This window comes from Mesocricetus auratus, unplaced genomic scaffold (genome assembly GCF_017639785.1).
Source record: "Mesocricetus auratus isolate SY011 unplaced genomic scaffold, BCM_Maur_2.0 Super-Scaffold_100018, whole genome shotgun sequence".
Taxonomy (NCBI): Eukaryota; Metazoa; Chordata; class Mammalia; order Rodentia; family Cricetidae; genus Mesocricetus; species Mesocricetus auratus.
In genome coordinates this window covers 27819556-27837575 of record NW_024429199.1, presented here as the reverse complement: position 1 = coordinate 27837575, position 18020 = coordinate 27819556, and the positions used below count along the sequence as shown (strand labels likewise).

Below are 18020 nucleotides of genomic sequence, written 5' to 3'. Positions count from 1 at the left end.
CAGAGTTGACTTCACTCAGGTTGACCAGGCTTTCTTCACCTGATATTAAGCAGATCTTCTGCAGATCGGCCTCCTGTTAAGGCTATACATTTTCACTTTGTCCTTTTGTGTGTTATGTTGCTTTGGATGCTGAGGCTCCATGAAGCGATGGCTGGTGAGAAACTGGTCTCTGTGTTGAACATACATGCGTTGCATACATGCATTGCATACATGCGTTGCAGGATAGCTCTGATTTGAGTACCTGGAATGCAACAATGTGCTCTGATGCCATTGTTGAATATCCCTGTTTGATTGCATAACAACTCTTACTTGAAAGTGTGGAAAAGATGGATCATTAGTCCAACAGTAAACCAAAAAGGTATGTTCATCTGAATTAGCATTTAAAATTTCAGTCATATTATCTAGAGAAAATGCCTATGGACAAGATTCATGTGAAATCCACTAAGTGAGTGAGTCACTTGAAACATGCTGGCACATCTATAAGCCCTTAATTATCTTCAAGTTTGTTGATGCTCCAACATAATTTAAATAAATTGAAGTTAACTGCATTAAGGGATTTTTGGAAAATCCAAATGTATTTTTGGCAAATTCGTTATCCGTAAGTGGCATATGGAATCACTTAGATTTCCTTCTCTTTTACAATCTTGTCAAACCCAATAAATTAATGAAGTGAGAGGTCAGTTTAAGAATTGTATTTTATGTTGATTTTCATTAAGGAAACATGTTTTGAATACTTACAAAGCAGGATACTTACGTGCAGTAAGTTTTTCCTATGTGCTTCGTTGAAAGCACATAGCTGAATTACTTTAGCTCCATCATACCTGGCACAGCATTGGGCTGGAATTGATTTTTTCCTGGACCTAAATGCCTGTAGCCCATGTGTTCTCAGTCCTGCTGGCCCCAGATGAAGATGCACTGGCCCTGGACCTTGCTGTTCTCTATCTGGTGGAAAATAACAGGATAGAAATATAGAAACCTGGACTATGAGAAGCTTTGCACCTGGGCTTCCTGATATAGGAGAGAGATAAGATGCACGCTGCTCTCTTAGTTCACATACACACATTTTAAACCAAATCAAGTAATGATGGCAAAGGACTTTCTGTTTTTAAAAAAATGTCAGGAATCCTGGCTTTGAAAAGCAGCCATCTGAAAAGAAAGGATGCTTTAGCCCTGGCTCCTGGCCGGGCATTTTCACTGAGCAGTATGTTATGGCCGTCACCCTTGTAATTAACTTTGGAACTGGAGTCCTCCCTAAGTTTTATGACCTTGAATTTTAGTAAGAGGGTTATGAAAGATTGAATACTATTACAGGAAAACGATATTCAGATGTTAAAATTTGACATGTCTTGAACCCTGTGCTGCTGTGGGACCTAGGATAGTGCTTTTGACCCCAGTGTTTCTCAGGGTCCCAGGGAATACATCCTCACCTGAACTGCCCCTCCCTCTTCCACTGGCCAGGAAAATGATAAACTAGAAAACTTTCTGAGTCCTTTTGGCATTTTGGTTGCAAATCCTTCTTTCATCTTCTCTTCATCCTTCTCACATGATGTAGCAAGTCAGTAGACTGCGTGTGCATGCATGTGTGTGCATGTGTATGTGTGTGTATGTGTGCTTATTCTTTTAGCACTCACGCCCTTCGTATTACAATATTATCTTCTCAGAGACTAGAAAAGCTGTAGCACAATAAATAAAAGACCCAGAGACAGATGTTGGGGTTCAAGCTGCAAGCTGAAGATCAGAGAAGCAAAGCAGCCAAGCCAGTAGACCTTACCTCAACCCAGCTGAAATGGCAACCCTGTCTCCACAAATCCTCAGAGGCAGGTTCTGAACTCTTGTCTCCTCCTCCTCCTCATCTTCCTTTCTCTGCCCAACCATATCCTCCTGTCTCCACCTCCCTAATGCTGAGATTAAAGACATGTCATCCCAAATGCTAATGCTGAGATCACTTTTGTGTGAGTTGTTTTCTTAGAATTAATAAACCATAGACAATACATCACCACAGAAAGCAATCCCATTTTCTTCCCAATATGCATTCAATTTCTGTTTCCTCTCCTTCCCAGTATCACCCATCATCTTGATTGAGGCAGGTTGTACTTTTTTATTTAGTACCAGAGACTGGGCCTATGCCCTTGTGAATGCCACGTTAGATGCCGTACCACTGAGTCACATCTTCAGTCACAAGTCATAGGCATTTGCCATCGGTCGAAGTTGAAAGCTTTCTCTTAGACTATTTCCAAATCATTATAAAAATCATCAAGACAATTTTTTAATTTCTAAAAATAGTTCATTTGTTTTTACTTTACGTTGTCTGCATGTATGTCTGTGTGAGTCATGTATGTCAGATCTTGGAGTTACAGACAGTTGTGAGCTGCCAGGTGGGTGCTAGGAATTGAACCCCGGTCTTCTAGAAGAGAAATTGGTGCTCTTAACTGCTGAGCCATCTCTCCAGCTCCAATAAACATTTTTTTTCTAATTTCTTGGATATTCTGCTGTATGTATGACTGTGTGAGGAGACCCAGAGTTACAGATGGTTGTGAGCTGCCATATGGGTGCTGGAAACCAGACTTGGGTCTCTGGGAGAGCAGACACTGTTCTTAACTGTGGAGCCATCGCTCCAGAACCCGAGAATCATAGCAGACCTTTCATGAGATTGGTCAACACAGAGAAGCATAGTTCTCACCTTAAAGGAGCAGGAGAGAGTTTGTTCTGTAGCCAGTAAGAGTAACCATTGTGCTGATGCTGCAACGAAAAACGGCACACTTACTGAAAGTAAAAATAAGTATTTATTGTAGAAATTACTCACAAGAGACCAAACAAGCAACCCATATGAGCCGAGTAGTTTTCCGCTGCCAAACTGGAAGCCGAAAGCCGGAAAAAGAGACTAAGACTTCAGTTGTTCAGTCTTTTATACCTTCTCCTGTAACTCCCCTAGCTATGCCCAAAAGTGGGCCTGGCTAGTGACGTAGTTCACCGCCTACGTCTGTATACGTCTTTAGTCATGGCTAAAGTGGGTGTGGTTAGTGGTGTGGTAAACCTCTCTTTTATTACCTCATCTGTATGCGCCTCTAGTAAGTCACATGGTTAATGGCGGCATTGTTTTCCTCCTATACTGTGCAAATATCATGTTTAAATGTGAACACAGTTTCATGGAGGTTTTTTAATTAAAGTTATTCCTATTACTGATATGGGGGAGGGGGCATGGGTGCTACAGCATGCATGTGGAGGGCAGAGGACCTTTGTGGAGTTGTTCTCATTTGCCATCTTTACATGTGCTCGGAGGCTTGAACTCCGGTTGCCAGACTTGTATTATTGGGGGGTGAGAACCTTGACCCTCTGAGCCAACTGGCCTGCCCTTTGTGAAATTTTTATAAGTAAAAGAACAAAATAAGTTGTAATTCAAGCCTTTTTTTAAGTTTTTTTTTTTCAAATACACTGGTGGGTACATCAGGTAGGTGAGTGACACAAATTAGGGACTTCTGTTCTAGCCCGAGATGCTATCTGATGACATTCTTAGCCTTGGTACTGGTGGAAGTTAAGGGACTCTTTGTACATTCCAAAAACACTGAATTGTGACTATTAGGCCCCAGGTAGAGGTGGGCTGTATGGCTTAATGAGAACACCAGATATGGCCCAAGATGCTATTCTGTCTCCCTACAGTCAGCTTTGTAGAATGCTTGACACAGGTATGACTGTCCCCTCTCTCCTGAATCTCAGTTCACAGATTAAATCTATGAGAAAGAAGTTGCTTATGACAAGGTATAGATATCAGCGGTGAGCACCATGTGTTGTTCCAGGTCTTACTGGTGACTTCTCTCCATTCAAACTCTATCTGTTTTTTTGTTTGTTTGTTTTAATCTGGGCTTCATATGTCCGTGTGGTCTGAACTGAATCCCATTGCCTTAAGTTCGGTGTTGGTGGGAATAGGGGGTAACAGCAAATACAGTTGGGCTCCCTTTCTGTTCGGGGCTACCAAAGGCTACCCCTGTTTTGTGTTCAAAGCCAGAGTTCTGACAGTAACTCACAAGGCCCTGCGCTGCTGTCTGTCCTCCTTTCTGTCAAGCCTCGCCTCCCTCCTTCTCCTCTTGAATATACACTCAGAGGCTTAATACTAATTATAATTGTCTGACCAATGGCTCAGACATATTACCGGCTAGATCTCACAAACAAATCAGCCCATTTCTATTATTCTGCATTTTACCATGAGGCTTGCGGCTTCTCTGGCAGCTACATGGCGTCTCCCTCTCTCTGCCTTCTTTCACTCTGTATCTCTGTTTGGATTTTCCACCTGGCTCTGTTCTGCCTGGCTATTGGCCAAATCAGCTTAATTCATCAACCAATAAAAGCAACGCATATCCACAGCATACGGAAGGACATCCCACATCAAAGGATGTAGAGGCCATGCTTTCTCAGATGTCACCCCCCCACACCAAGCCTGACTTGCATCTGTATCATCAACCCCATTGTCTGTTTATTCATGGTGGTTTGGTCCAGTCCTGTCTCATTCTGCATACAATACATTCAGCTTTAATGAACAAAGCCATGGTTTTAGAAGCCAAGATCTATTGCAAGCTGATAAAGGAAATGCTCCTAAATTTCCCCTAGAGTTGGAAGAGGTAACACTGGAGTTTTGTGAGTTTACTTTATTTCAGAAATTGGATAAGAGAAAAAAAAAAGATCATCTCCCAGTTCAGCCTACACTAGTGTTTGTTGGGCCTCAGTGTACACATTTTCTGATATGAATGCCATGGCAGAAAAAACACACACTGTCTTTTACACTGGGTGCCTGAGAAGTACAGAACTCATGGTTTAACTTGTCATGATTTTTCGTGTTTGGGAAGCTGTTGTGAAGTACTTTGAGTGTTTAAGTTTAAGATGTGTCAATCATTTTAGCTGCATTTAGTATTCTTAGCCATTTCTCCCATGATAAGGACTAATATCACTCTTAAAATGAGCTAGCCCAGGAGTCCCTACTTCTGAGAGAAATAAATCTTATATTTCAAATACAGTCTTTTTGTTTGGTTGATTGGTTTTTTTGTTTGTTTGGTTGGTTTTGAGGCATGCTCTGTCTTGGTTAGCCCAGGCTAGCTTCGAAATTTTCTTCTTTGGGCTTCCACCTCTCGAATGCTGGGGTTACTGGTGTGTGCCACATTTCCGATTCAGACTCTTCACATGGTTAGTTAGTGCGGACAGAAGAGATGATTGTGGACAACGGAGTTTACTTGAGAGGCTTTGGTGTCTATCTTTCCTTTCCTTTATTTGTCAGGTCTCTGAAAAACCTGCATTGCTGAAGCAGTAACTGTAGATGGTAATAGTTTGTGGTGGTTCATTTTGCAAGATTTACCACAGCCCTTAGAAGACTCGGTGGTACAGAGATGGTTGGAATGGTCTATTTCTTGGGCCATGGGAAAGTGAATCTAGCAGGAGGTTAAGTGCCAGATCCTGGGATGTGATAAGATATAGCTTGTAAAACTATTGAATTGAGTGTTACCAAGTTTAGCCTTTCCTTGAGGTGGGTATTTAAAGAAAATCAAATCAAATATTCAAGGACCCCAGAGTTTTTCAGGGAAGGCCATTTGAAAGCTACCCTTCCTGTTTCCTATAACATCATCTCAGTAGATATAGATCGTTTGTATTTATCTCAGGGAAATTGATAACTGTTGGGGAGTTGTGAAAATATTTCTCCATCTAAAGGGCTAGATTGCATGAGTGAATTTTCATTCATACACTCATGCATGGTAAATAAATATAAAGTAAATCTAACTTTAAAAATCCTTTGGCTTCTGGAAGCATCAGACACTTGAATATTGCGCTTTAAAAAGTGTCACAAATACTTGCCAGCCCGTAAGTGACTGGAAGTTGTTACTTAGTGATCTTACAGTTACCTTGACATTTTCAGAGCTTAGTAACTGTTGTCTGGGACTTTTTTTTCTTTTTTAAATCTGATAAATAGTTCTGAATTAGAAACTTCCTCCATCCACTCCCATTGCAATAAAGAATGAGGACTTTTATTTTCTGTTCATAAACAGCGACAAAACCCTCACCACTTTATCTCTTACTGAAGTGACTGTCCTTCTCTAGTGAGAGTTGTAGGTTCTCTGTTAACACAGGAGCAGTGAAGAGGCCTTGTTGTGGCTCTGCTTTTGGTTCTATGGTTTTAAAAGCCCTGTAGCCGGGTAGTGGTGGCACACGTCTTTAATCCCAGCACTCAGGAGGCAGGAGGATCTCTGTGAGTTCAGTGTGGTCTACAAAGTGAGTTCCAGGACAGCCAGGGCTACACAGAGAAACCCTGTTGAAAAACAAAGCAAAACAAACAAAAAGCCCTGTAAAGAGAAAACTCCTAGAAAAACACACTTCTCGCTGCTTTTGAAAGGTGGTTTTTAAGGGACTTCATTGCAGGTCCTCTTGTCTGGCAAATGCCCCTTTAATGGGTCTGGGTGATGATTGGGAAGCTCCTGGTGCTTTGAGAAGCCATCGGAGCCTTCCCCACACACTAGCCCAGATGATGAGAGTCCTCCCTGCATGGGTGTCCCTTGTGACCCCAGCCTCTTGCCAGTCAAGGCACGTGGACTTGTTACTGTCCATGCTGCTGGCCAGGCATTCCTCTGTGGACTGGCAGATAGCTCTGGCTAGCGCATAGCTTCCTATGAAATGCCACACAGCAGATTTGATATCAGAATTCAATTACAGGCCAAGTGCTTAGCATCTTCAGGGCTGTGACTTTGCTTCCAGCCCCCTGAGCTCTCCCTCCCCTCCCCCACCCCATCTCCCTGCAAAGCTACAGTATCACAGTCATTCTGTGATCTCACATGTCACTTGTGGTAAGTCCTGGAAACAAGCATGGCTTGGCCATCACTCTTGTTGTGGGTTTGGAAAAGCTGTTACAATACAATCAGTAGTTCTGTGACAGTAACGAAGGCCCTAGGGTAACACTCTGAGTTCACTGCTTCCTTGCCTAGCATACCGAACAAGTGTTTTAATTATGCTAACCTTCAACTTCCTGGGAACAGAGTTGCTGACAAGTGTGTTTACTGCATAGGCTAGTGGCACCCTCTGAAGATTCACCTAAAGTGCATTGATGTGGTATTTAGTGCCTTAACCCTTAATCATTTATATCATTATTTTGAAATCCTATTTTGCTTAGGGAAAATATTACTGGAAAAGTTAAGTAAAATGGACTTCCAGAAATTCTGGTTTCTAATGACTTCTTGCCCTCTCTGTAGAATGTGACAAGCTGAGGCGAGATGGGTGCCGAAGTTCTCAGTACTATTCTCAGGGACCCACCTTTGCAGCCAGCTCCAGCCCATGCGACGAGTATCAAGACGAGGATGCCGGCGCAGACCGAAAGGTGAGGCTAACTTCCGCATCTGCATGGCACCCGGTAGCGGAGGGAAGCTGACGGACTCAGAGTAACCCCTTCCTCCGGTTGAGTTCTGTCACGGGTTAGTTCCTTGGTTTTGACATGAGTACTCTGACTCATGTATGATCTCATGCAGACAGGGAGATGGGTGAAAAGCCCACCAGAAGCTCTCAATAACATGTTTGCAATTTATCCTCAAGCGTAAAATTGTTCTAGTTTTTACACAAAAGAGAGCCAAGGCCAGGATCCAAGAAATTCACAAAAGCAATGTTTACTCTGCGTATTTATGCACTTTGAATATCTATTGACTAGCAGAAGATGTCTTTCAAAAATGTTTTGTTTCGCATATGACTGGGAGCTCAGTCACCTCTCAGAGGTCTGTTCCAGGCAATAGTAAAATACCACAGAAGGCTGTTTCTGACCTGGAGACTACAGACATGGCATACAGTTCTGGTGAGAGTCTTCTTGACTCTCACATCATGGTGGAGAGAACAGGTCACACCTCATAACAGGATGCAAGAAAGTTCAACCAAAACCACCTTAGTTCCCTTCAGGATCATGTCCCGAATGACCTGTCAACCTCCCGGTAGTCTGACTGTTGGACAATCCTGAACCTGACATTGTCCTCTTAGGACTAAGCTTTCAAACACGGGCTTTAGAGGCATAAACCATATATTCAAACGCATACAAAATGTAAAAGCCACCGTTTCAAGAGTGGTAGGCTGGAATAGGCCAGGTGTGTAGGTAATGCCCTTACTTAGTTTTATGACACTGGCCAGTTCACTTGGGACTCTGTGTACCTTTGGGTTCCTTTTTCTCATGCAGCCTCTTGCATGCAGCACAAACAACATCAGTTCTAAATGCACATGAGAGAATGAAAGTGTGTGGAGATTTTTCTTTTCATTTATTAAGTGAAGCGGACAGACAGTGGAATTAATTAAAGTAAGATTTAGGGATCGGGTTTGGCTCAGAAAGCACTTTCTTGAAGACTTATTTTGTTTTACTTTATGGGCACGTGTGTGGCTGGACTGTATGCAAGTACACAGCATGCCGATGCCTCAGAGGCCAGAAGAGGGTGTCAGATCTCATTGTCTTCCTCGCCACCTGGATACTGGGATTTTCTTTTATTTCCTAAAGGATGGGTTGACTTATTAGGCTAGTCTTTTTGCTAAGGCATACAAGAATGGTTACTTACTATTATATAAAGGGACAAACAGCCATTTCAAAATTGGCCTGTTCTTGAATATCAAAATCTCTTATTCTTTATTGCATGGATAAGGAAAATGAAGAGTGAAGCCTACAGTGAGATCCGTATGTATCCAGGTAGACCTCAGCCTTCCACTGATGCCCACAGGAGGAAGAGCCAATGGTGGGCCCAGAAATAGCGCCTAGGCATGAGCCAGAAATGGTGTCTGGGCGTGGCATGGTTGTATAAGCTGTATCCACGTGTAAGGGGGTCCCTGGCAGCAGCTTGGTTATCTTGGCAACTCTCCAAGATCTGTAATAGGATGGAGACCTGCTTATTCATGCTGACAATGCAGTGAGATTTGACTGTTATCCCTTCACCAGGAACCAGAAAGTGGGACCACAGACAGAACTCTTGAAGCCTATGTGTCCTTTCTTTTCTTTCCTTTTTAAAAAGTAATGTTTATTTGCTGTTACATGTGATGGTGTGTGTGTGTGTGCATGTGTGTGTATGTATGTATATATGTGTGTGTATATATGTGTGTATATGTGTGTATGTGTGTATATATGTGTGTATGTGTGTGTATATGTGTGTATGTATGTGTATATATGTGTGTATGTATGTGTGTGTATGTGTGTGTTTGTGTATGTATGTGTGTGTATGTGTGTGTAGTGTGTGTATGTGTGTATGTGTGTATATATATGTGTATATGCATGTGTGTGCATATAGTGTGTGTATGTATGTGTGTATATGTGTGTGTATGTATGTGTGTATATGTCTGTATGTATGTGTGTATATGTATGTGTGTATGTGTGTGTGTATATATGTGTGTGTATGTATGTGTGTGTATGTGTATGTGTGTGTGTGTACACACATGTGGGGGTCAGAGAAAAACTTTAGGGAGTCCTCTCCTCCGACCACTGGTCCTACCTTCAGTCCCCCAGGCTTACACAGCAAGTACTTTACCCACTGAACGTCTCGCCAGCCCCTTCGCTTGCTCTTCCTTTCTGTCAGATACATCCTAGGCCCCCTGACGTGTGTGGAAGGAGAGCTGTTTTCTAAGAACTTCGAAGGCTCCCTCTGTTACTTTTGTGATTTAAAAAGTCTAAGTTAATACTTGTTCATTGGCTTGAAATCCTTGGAAGACACCATTACTGATGCTTAACGGGAACTATTTTTTTTTTCAACATACACTAAGTATTATCAATTTTGGTTGTTTTGTTTTGGTTGTTAGGTCTAAATTTAATCTCAAGGCAGTTTGTTAAGAAGTCTACTTCAGATCTGAAGAATAGTTTAAAGGTAGAATGCTTGCCAGTCATGACTAACATCTCCCCCAAAAGAGAAATCGTAATAAATGTCTTTCAGAATAAAATAAATACCAAAATATTTTGTATTATAAAATGTGTTGGTATTAGATACATATTAATTTAATCACAACTAAGAAACCATGCCATCTTAGCTTCCTTTCTTGTTGCTGTGATAAAGCACCCTTACAAAGGAAACTCAAGGGGGAAAGGGTTGATTTCAGGTTACACCACCATTGTAGGGAAGTCGAGATGACAAGGACTTGAAGCATCTAGAGACATCACATCTGCAGCCGAGGGCAGCAAGCAATGAATGAATACATTCATGCTAGTGCTCAGCTTGCCTTCTTCACTCTTTTTTTTTTTTTTTTTTTTTTTTGGTTTTTCGAGACAGGGTTTCTCTGTGGCTTTGGAGGCTGTCCTGAAACTAGCTCTTGTAGACCAGGCTGGTCTCGAACTCACAGAGATCCTCCTGCCTCTGCCTCCCGAGTGCTGGGATTAAAGGCGTGCACCACCAACGCCCGGCTGCCTTCTTCACTTTTATACAATCCCCCGTCCAGGGAATGGTGCCATCCAGAGTGGGTGGGTCTCCCGACTGATCAAGATAATCCCTCATAGATGTGCTCACAGGAACCTCATCTAGGCAATCCCTCATCGAGACTCATTTCCCAGGTCATTCTAGATTGTCAGGTTAACAATTAAACCTAACCATACCGCCATCATATTAAATCTCCTTTTTCTTCATCGTACTTTTTAAAAAATTAATTCTTTTAGGTTAGGATACAAGGTAGTGGGTCTCATCTTGGCACCATCATACATGGGTGTCATTACGCTTTATTCCCATTTGTCCCAGTCTGCATCTCCTCACCCTGTGTCCCTTCTGCTGTCTGGTTCTCTTTCTTCCCTCCATAAATCCACCCTTTAGTTTTCTTATTATCCCTCTTCTTCCCTTCCTTCTACCTCCTCCCCTTAGCGCCCCACCTCTGGGCTAAATCACTCCATGTTCTATTAACGCCCATCATTTCTTGATTCTGTGCCGCACAAAAAACTCACTTGGGGATGATGAGATGATTCAGCCAAAGAAGGTACCTGTCACCAAGCTAGATGACCTGAGTTCAACCCCCAGAGCCCACACGGTGGAAGGAGAGAACAGAGTCCCACAATTTTCTCTGGCACACACGCACAGACACACAGGCACATACACACAGACACACACACACAGACACATACACACAGAGACACACAGACACAGATACACCCTTGAACATACCATCACTCATTTGCATCTCAGTATGGTGTACCCAGTGTGGTATTCTTAGATCACCTAGGTGTTTGACATTTAGTCATATTTGAAAGAGAAAGTCTTCTGACCCGAGCTGTCACACCAGGGAAGAGATAGCTGAGGAATTAGATCCAGGAAGTGCTGAAGAGACGGCGAGTCGCAGTTCCCTTTGTTATTATTGGGAGAGCAATTCCAGGTTCCATCTCTGCTGCACTGTTTCTGTAGCTATTTTACTAGGCATGCAATGTTTTCATGCCCCTGCTTAGAATGTTGGAAGTGGGGGCTGGAGAGATGGCTCAGAGGTTAAGAGCACTGACTGCTCTTCCAGACGTCCTGAGTTCAATTCCCAGCAACCACATGGTGGCTCACAACCATCTGTAATGAGATCTGGTGCCCTCTTCTGTCATGCAAGCATATAGACAAAACACTGTATACATAATAAATAAATAAATCTTAAAAAACAAAACAGAACTGGAAAAAAAAAGAATGTTGGAAGTGGAATAAGATTGATCTTGTTCCTTTTCCTTTTCTTTTTTATTTTTTGAGACTGGGTTTTTCTGGGTAGCTTTATAGACCAGGCTGGCCTCAAACTTACAGAGATCCACCTGCCTCTGCCTCCTGAGTGCTGAGATTAAAGGCGTGCACCACCACTGCCCAGCTAAGATTGATCTTTTTGAATGGGCAGTTTATTCATTCACTTATAGCAAATATTTATAAGGCAGTTCAGTACACCAAGCAGTTCCATATCCTAAGGCTCCATCAAGTGAGTCAAGATCCCTGCCACTGAAGGAATAACAGCAGAGAACAGTTGGAATAAATATAGTAAGTACCAGTGGAGATGTGCATCATGAGGACAAACAAAGCAGTGTCTAGGATTCTTCTAGTACAGCAAGACTGCCATGTTAGCTGGAGACATCCAACACAGTGGCAGTGTCAAAAGTTAGAGATGACATATAAGAACATCTCGAATATCCCAGACCTCTCTAGGAAGGAGAGACAGTAATTCTGGAGACTGTAGAATGGTTCCTGTGAGAACGGCTGGAGAGAAGGGCAGGAGGGTGGCTGACAAAGGGAAGAGAAGGAATGAGGACCACGGGAGAGGCAGCCAATGACCTCAGACTGATTGATCCTGGGTGAGAAGAGACGTCACTGGGTGAACAGAGCAGGGAAGTAACGTCATCTGAATGGATAATTGATGTAGTTTATGAAGATGGATTCATGGGGAGTTGGTGACTGATGCAGAGAGGCCCGACAGTAGGCTACTGCAGGGGAGAAAGCAAGCATGGGGACAGGGATGGCGGTGGCGGTGGCGGTGGCAGAAGCTCTAGGTTTGTTTCTAAAGTGTGTCCCGTGGGATTTGCTGAAGTGAAAGAAAGCAAGTGAGGATGAGTCTGTACGGTTTTCATCCTGGTCCTTCAAGATGCTCGTTATGAATTCATCATTGTAAGTATCCAGCCCATCAACCCCACCCTTTCCACGTCTGCGGTAGGCTTTCCCTAGTTTCTACCATGTAGCCATCACCATGTCCTCTTCTTTGTGTGTTCCTTCATCTCTGCCGGAGTTCTTCCTCCTGTCGCATTACCAGCAACCTCTCACCCCCACTTTGACCCAGGCTTCTTCTTGTTTGCAGCCTAATTAGCTCAACGGGGCTAGAGAAAAGCACCAGGGCACGTTAGTCCACTGCTAACCCATGCCTGGTTTAGCCTCTGGAAAACCAAAATAAGACAGCTTTCCCCCAACCACATGACTGCCCTGCCTGCACCTCTTCTCTCTGTATACACCCCTCCTGTCCTGCCACCACGGTGGGTAGACAGTTGCTAATCCTTTTCTCTCCCATTATCTCCCAAGTGCCCAGTTTCTGGCCTGGCATTCAGCAGGCACTCAGCTTCTTCCCAGTGGAACGAATAAGGCCAGCCTCTAGAGAGTTTAAGATGTGCAACTTACCCCTCCCTCCCTGGCCAGATGGGTGCTTTCTTGCTTGCCCCATAACCATCATTATACCAACACACTGAGTTTTCTTTCATCTTGGAGGAAGCTTCCTTTGACCTTTCATCTCCCTCCAATTCCACCAGATTTTCCTTTCCTCTTGATTTCTCCAAAGAACTGTCTAGACTTGCTGTCTCCACAGCTTCCTTTGAAGCCCTCGAAGCCTCTGTCCTCAGCTCACTCCTGAAACTTCCCTCGTGCCCAGCAGTCACTTCCGTGGAGCCACACGGGTGGCTCTAACAATCCATCCTCTCCTCTCGGCATCGTCTGACATCATTTGCGAATCTGCTTGGAGTCCTCACTTAGCTCCCGTAGCTCCACACTGTGTCCTGGTTGCCTTGTCCCTTACTTGCATGACTTCCTAGTCATGGATACTTTCTTCCTTGTGTCTAAATCAACACTGTAGGCTCAAGTCATTGTATCTCCGCTCCTCCGCAACAGATTCATGCCTTGGGTGATCTCAGTGAATCCTCCTATTTCTAAATCCCGTGTACGGAAGCTTTCTAAATTTCAATATCTTGTTTTTAAGGCAGAGTCTCACACTGTAGCCCAGGTCGACCTGGCATTCTTGATGTAGCTTGAATTTCTGATGATCTTACTGCTTTAGTCTCTCAATACTGACATTACAGGTGTTGGCTGCCTTGCCCAGCTTTAAATATCAATTTCTTGCCTGAACTTAAACACGTGTCTGTTGACTGGGCATCTTCCCTTACCACAGATTTGCCCAAATCCAAGTATGTAATTCTCAAAATCCTCTTAAAACCACAATAAAAGAAGCCCAGTCACTATAGCTTCCTCCGTCACAAGAACCCACCCCACCCAAGTGGTGTCTCAGGTAGAAACATCTGGCCCTTTTGATTATTTTCTCTACCACTGTCAGAAAATTCTGTAGGATGCTTAATTCTTAAACTGCCTTTGAAAAACAAATCTTAAATGTGGGCATCCTGCAATGCACAGGTCAGGATGTGTGTCCATGAGAGTAGGTGTAAAGCCAGTTAGATGTGAGATGTAAGGGCTGGGCTGGTGTGAGGTAGTCAGTCCTGTGAGTCCTGAGTTGACCTGGAGTAGGAACCGGAACCATGGAGAGAGAATCAAGGAGTTTGACTTGTTGTGTGGGTAGTAGGAAATCACTCACATTTGATTTTATAATTTACGGGATACATCACATCTGGCCCCAGAAGAGAGGGAATGTTTTTACAGGCTTGTCTTAGGGAAAGTGGGAAGGGTGGACTCCAGTGCTTGAAACTTCCAGAGCAAAAGGAAAAGCTCAGTTCTTTCTCTGAAGATTTATTTACTTTTCTGCCATATGGGAGTGTTTTGCCTGCATGTGTGTATGTACATTGTGTGTGTGTGTGTGTGTGTGTGTGTGTGTGTGTGTGTGTGTGTGCGTGCGCACGTGCAATGTCTACAGAGGCCAGAAGAGGGTGTTGGAGCCTCTAGAACTGTAAGTTCCACCAGTGATGCAGAGGTTTACCATACACAGGATAGGGATGTCGTATGTTATTTTATTAGGGAGAAATCACTTACGGGAGAAGCTGAGAACTGAGGTCTCCGACCTCGTCCCAACACTCAAGACAGAAAGTGACCCCTCCTTCCTTGAACTTTATCTCTGCCTTCCCCCATGTACCAGTGACCAAACGGGCGTGGTCAGTGCTGCGGGTACATGAGATCTCTACCTATACACCAGCTGTGAGCTGCCATGTGGGTCTTGGAAACTAAACCCAGGCCCTTTGTAAGAGCAGTGAGGAGTCTTAATGGCTAAGCCATCTCTTCAACTACAAGTTCGGTTCTTTTTTTAACAGACTAGTTTGCCAGAGACTATAGGAAGCAGATTAACTGGCCAGTCTGACTGATGAAGATCAGCTTTATCATAAATCATTAGGAAACATGACCAGCAGCTCATTAAAGTACAAGTAATCTACAGTTAACTGAGGTTTATTTTAATGACAGTATATGGGCTTAGATAAAGTATAGCAACTGAATATTAATATTGAATGTATTAATAAATCTTGGGATAAAAATCATGTAATTAAAATAGTAGATACTGACAAGGTATTTATTACAATTTAACAGCCATTCCCGATAAAACCACAAAAATGGAGTGAGGTCTAGGGAGATGGCTCAGAGGGTAAAATGATTGCCATGCCAACCTGATGACCTGAATTCTATCCCCCGAACCCAAGATAAAAGGAGGGGGAGAATCCAATCCCAGATGGTTTCCTCTGTCCTCACCATAAGTGTGCTGTTTCAGTTAGAATGGGACGTAAGAGGAGGACTGAGTGCTTAGCATTCCTGTGCGAGCGTGAGTGCCATGCCCAGCGCTGATAGACAGACAGACAGACAGACAGATAGATGTCATGTCTCATATAAGAAACAAGCACAAAATTTGGAACCTTTGAGGTTACTACTCTTGGCACATTTTATGTATGTGTACTTGTTAAATTTAGAAAAAATATATATATTTTGAGTTGTTACAAATAATACAGGCAATTCAATGATTTAGGAAGGTATCAAGTTAATATGCAAGAAATGTAGACATAGTTTCTGTCCTGACAGGGCCTGTAGCCGTTTGGTCCCAAATAAATGCCCAGAGGCTTATATTAATTAGAACCTGTTTGGCTGATGGCTCAGGATTCTTATTGGCTAGCTCTCTCTTAATTATTAACCCATTTCTATTAATCTGTGTATTTCCTTATCTTACTGGAGAATGTCCGGACCTGTTACTTCTTCAGCAGCTACATGGCATCTTTCTGGTGACTTACCCTCTGTGTCCTCTCCCCAGAATTCTCCTCATCTGGCAACCCCACCCATACTTCCTGCCTGATTCTGGCCAATCAGTGTTTTATTCATCAGTCAGTAGCTTTCATATTTATAGTAAGGATAAGAGATGAAGCTATAAAATTACATGTCAGACAGAAGAACCAAAGGTAAATTTAGTAGAGGGTGTATGTTATGTACACAAGCAAGCTTTAGAATAGTGTGTGAAAGAGCAGAAATGTAACGAGAGGAAATGCTCTCAGACCAGAGGACTCGGTGCACACATGCTGTCATTTCTGCCAAAGTTGGTTTACTAAGTTAACTCTATCGAGCAGTGGATTTGCTCTGTTCTTTCTTGGGCCTATTGGAAGGGGACCATGGGGGCTGGGCCGGGGACTGGTAGCTAGGGTGACTGGAAAACAGGGAAGCTGCCTGTGCTGATTGGCAAGCAGTCAGAAATCTTGCAGTGTAGGCCCTGAATGCATCAGCCAGCAGATCCTGACACCAAAGCCAGAAAGAAGATAGTAGAGAAACAAAATGGATTGCCGTCTTGACTGGGCTTCATCCATCACCCAGCTGATGCTTCACATCCGATGGGATCCCACAAGCAACGAGGGCTCTCCTCGCCAGCAGTCTATGGCACTTCCATGTTAAGGCCAACACTGCAATTCAGTTCTTACAGTGTTTAAAAAATACAAAACAAAGCAAAAATAAAACCTTTATTCTCAAAGCCAGGCTGACAACTTTCGAGAGTGCAGAGGAAGCCACTCTCCAGGGCAAATTCTACCAGGGGGAAAACCCTTTTGTATTTCCTAGGGAGGTTTGGGGCAGCCTGGTAAGGGAAGCTGAAGAATACAGGAAGTGCAGGAGCTAACACATGCTTAGGCTGCACAGGGCCTAATGAAAAGCATCTGATTTGCACCCAGCAAATATTACACTTCCTGAAGTGCTTGAGGCTGGAGCTCTGCCCTAAAATGAAAGCTGTTAATAGAGCAGAGGGTGAGGACCCATCCCTTGGAAGAGAGAACCTAAGGGTATGCATTCTGTTTATTTACTCAGGCTAATCGTCCTAGAGTAATTATCCTAATTATCCCCATGCAAGATCTCTTACCAAGTCTAAGACCCTACAATCTGTTTAAGGGATGAAGAAAGGTAATTTGCTAATGAGAGCCACACGCCTTTGATATTAAAAGCAGTAATGTGGTGTGGCAAGAAAAAAATGTTTAAATTATTTCCAATTGTTTGCGCTGCATGAATCTACACAGCAAACAAATGCGCCAGGAGCGAAAAGTGCTGTCAGCAGAGGTTCTTAGAAATTCCAGAAAATGCCCTTGTGTCTCAACTGTGGAACCACAGAACAAGTCCCCCTGCTCTTTGTTCTTGTGTTGACTTTTTCCTTCAGTGTTCAGTGCCTGTGAGGTTTGAAGGGCGATCTGTTACAGGTGCCAGAATGCTTCCTGCAAGTAGACAGGGGGGTGCTCCAGGTGCCATCGTGGGAGGCTGCATTTGTGGCGTGTTCATCGATTCTGGGAACCGCGCACAGAGGCCCCATTGTGTTAGGGAAGGGGCACCAGGTGCCAGTTACTCAACCTCTTGTTTAAAATTCATCCCCAGAGTGATGAGTTGGATTGGAATTTTGGCAATAAATGGCTGGCCTTGGTGGTAGTAACAGAAACTGAAATTGTCTTTTCTGTTTCCTGTTATTTTTTGAACCTGCACCCCGGGGGTGTTTTAGGTTTCGTTAAAGGAAATACTTAAATCAAAGGAAGACTTTGAAGACAACGGCAGGAGCCTCTGTCATGGCCGTAACTGTGCACTGGAGGCTCGTTTGCTCATTTGAACACGATGCAGAGAGCACAGGTTCGAGGCAGCTTCCGTACCTGTTCAAGCCGGTTCCTTTGCTCCCTTACATGAGCTTTGGTTTCTTTAACTGTAAAGAGATGAAACCACGTATGGTTCACGGGGGACAACCCTGGTTTGCAGCTGCTCGCCTGTGTAATTATTAATAGCTCGACTCTTGCTCTCAAAGGTATTGGAGTTTTGATGTAGATGATATCTTGTTGTGCTCTACCTCCACCCCCAAGAGTGTTATATGAGTGAGTGTCTGTAAAGTCCTGTGTGTAGCGCCCGGAACAGCATACTGTGTGT

The 18020-nt window shown here is 43.5% G+C and overlaps 1 protein-coding gene and 1 long non-coding RNA gene across 2 annotated transcripts in view; one reads left to right on the top strand and one right to left on the bottom strand.

The window, feature by feature from the left end:
- Nhsl1 (NHS like 1) overlaps positions 1 to 18020 on the top strand; it is a 61525-nt gene that overhangs the window by 16409 nt on the left and 27096 nt on the right. The window contains 1 exon segment of the mRNA XM_040728438.1: positions 7221 to 7345. Coding sequence (XP_040584372.1) covers positions 7221 to 7345 — 125 coding nt within the window.
- The window catches only part of LOC106020776, a 63333-nt gene that overhangs the window by 24116 nt on the left and 21197 nt on the right, over positions 1 to 18020 (bottom strand). The window lies entirely within an intron of this gene.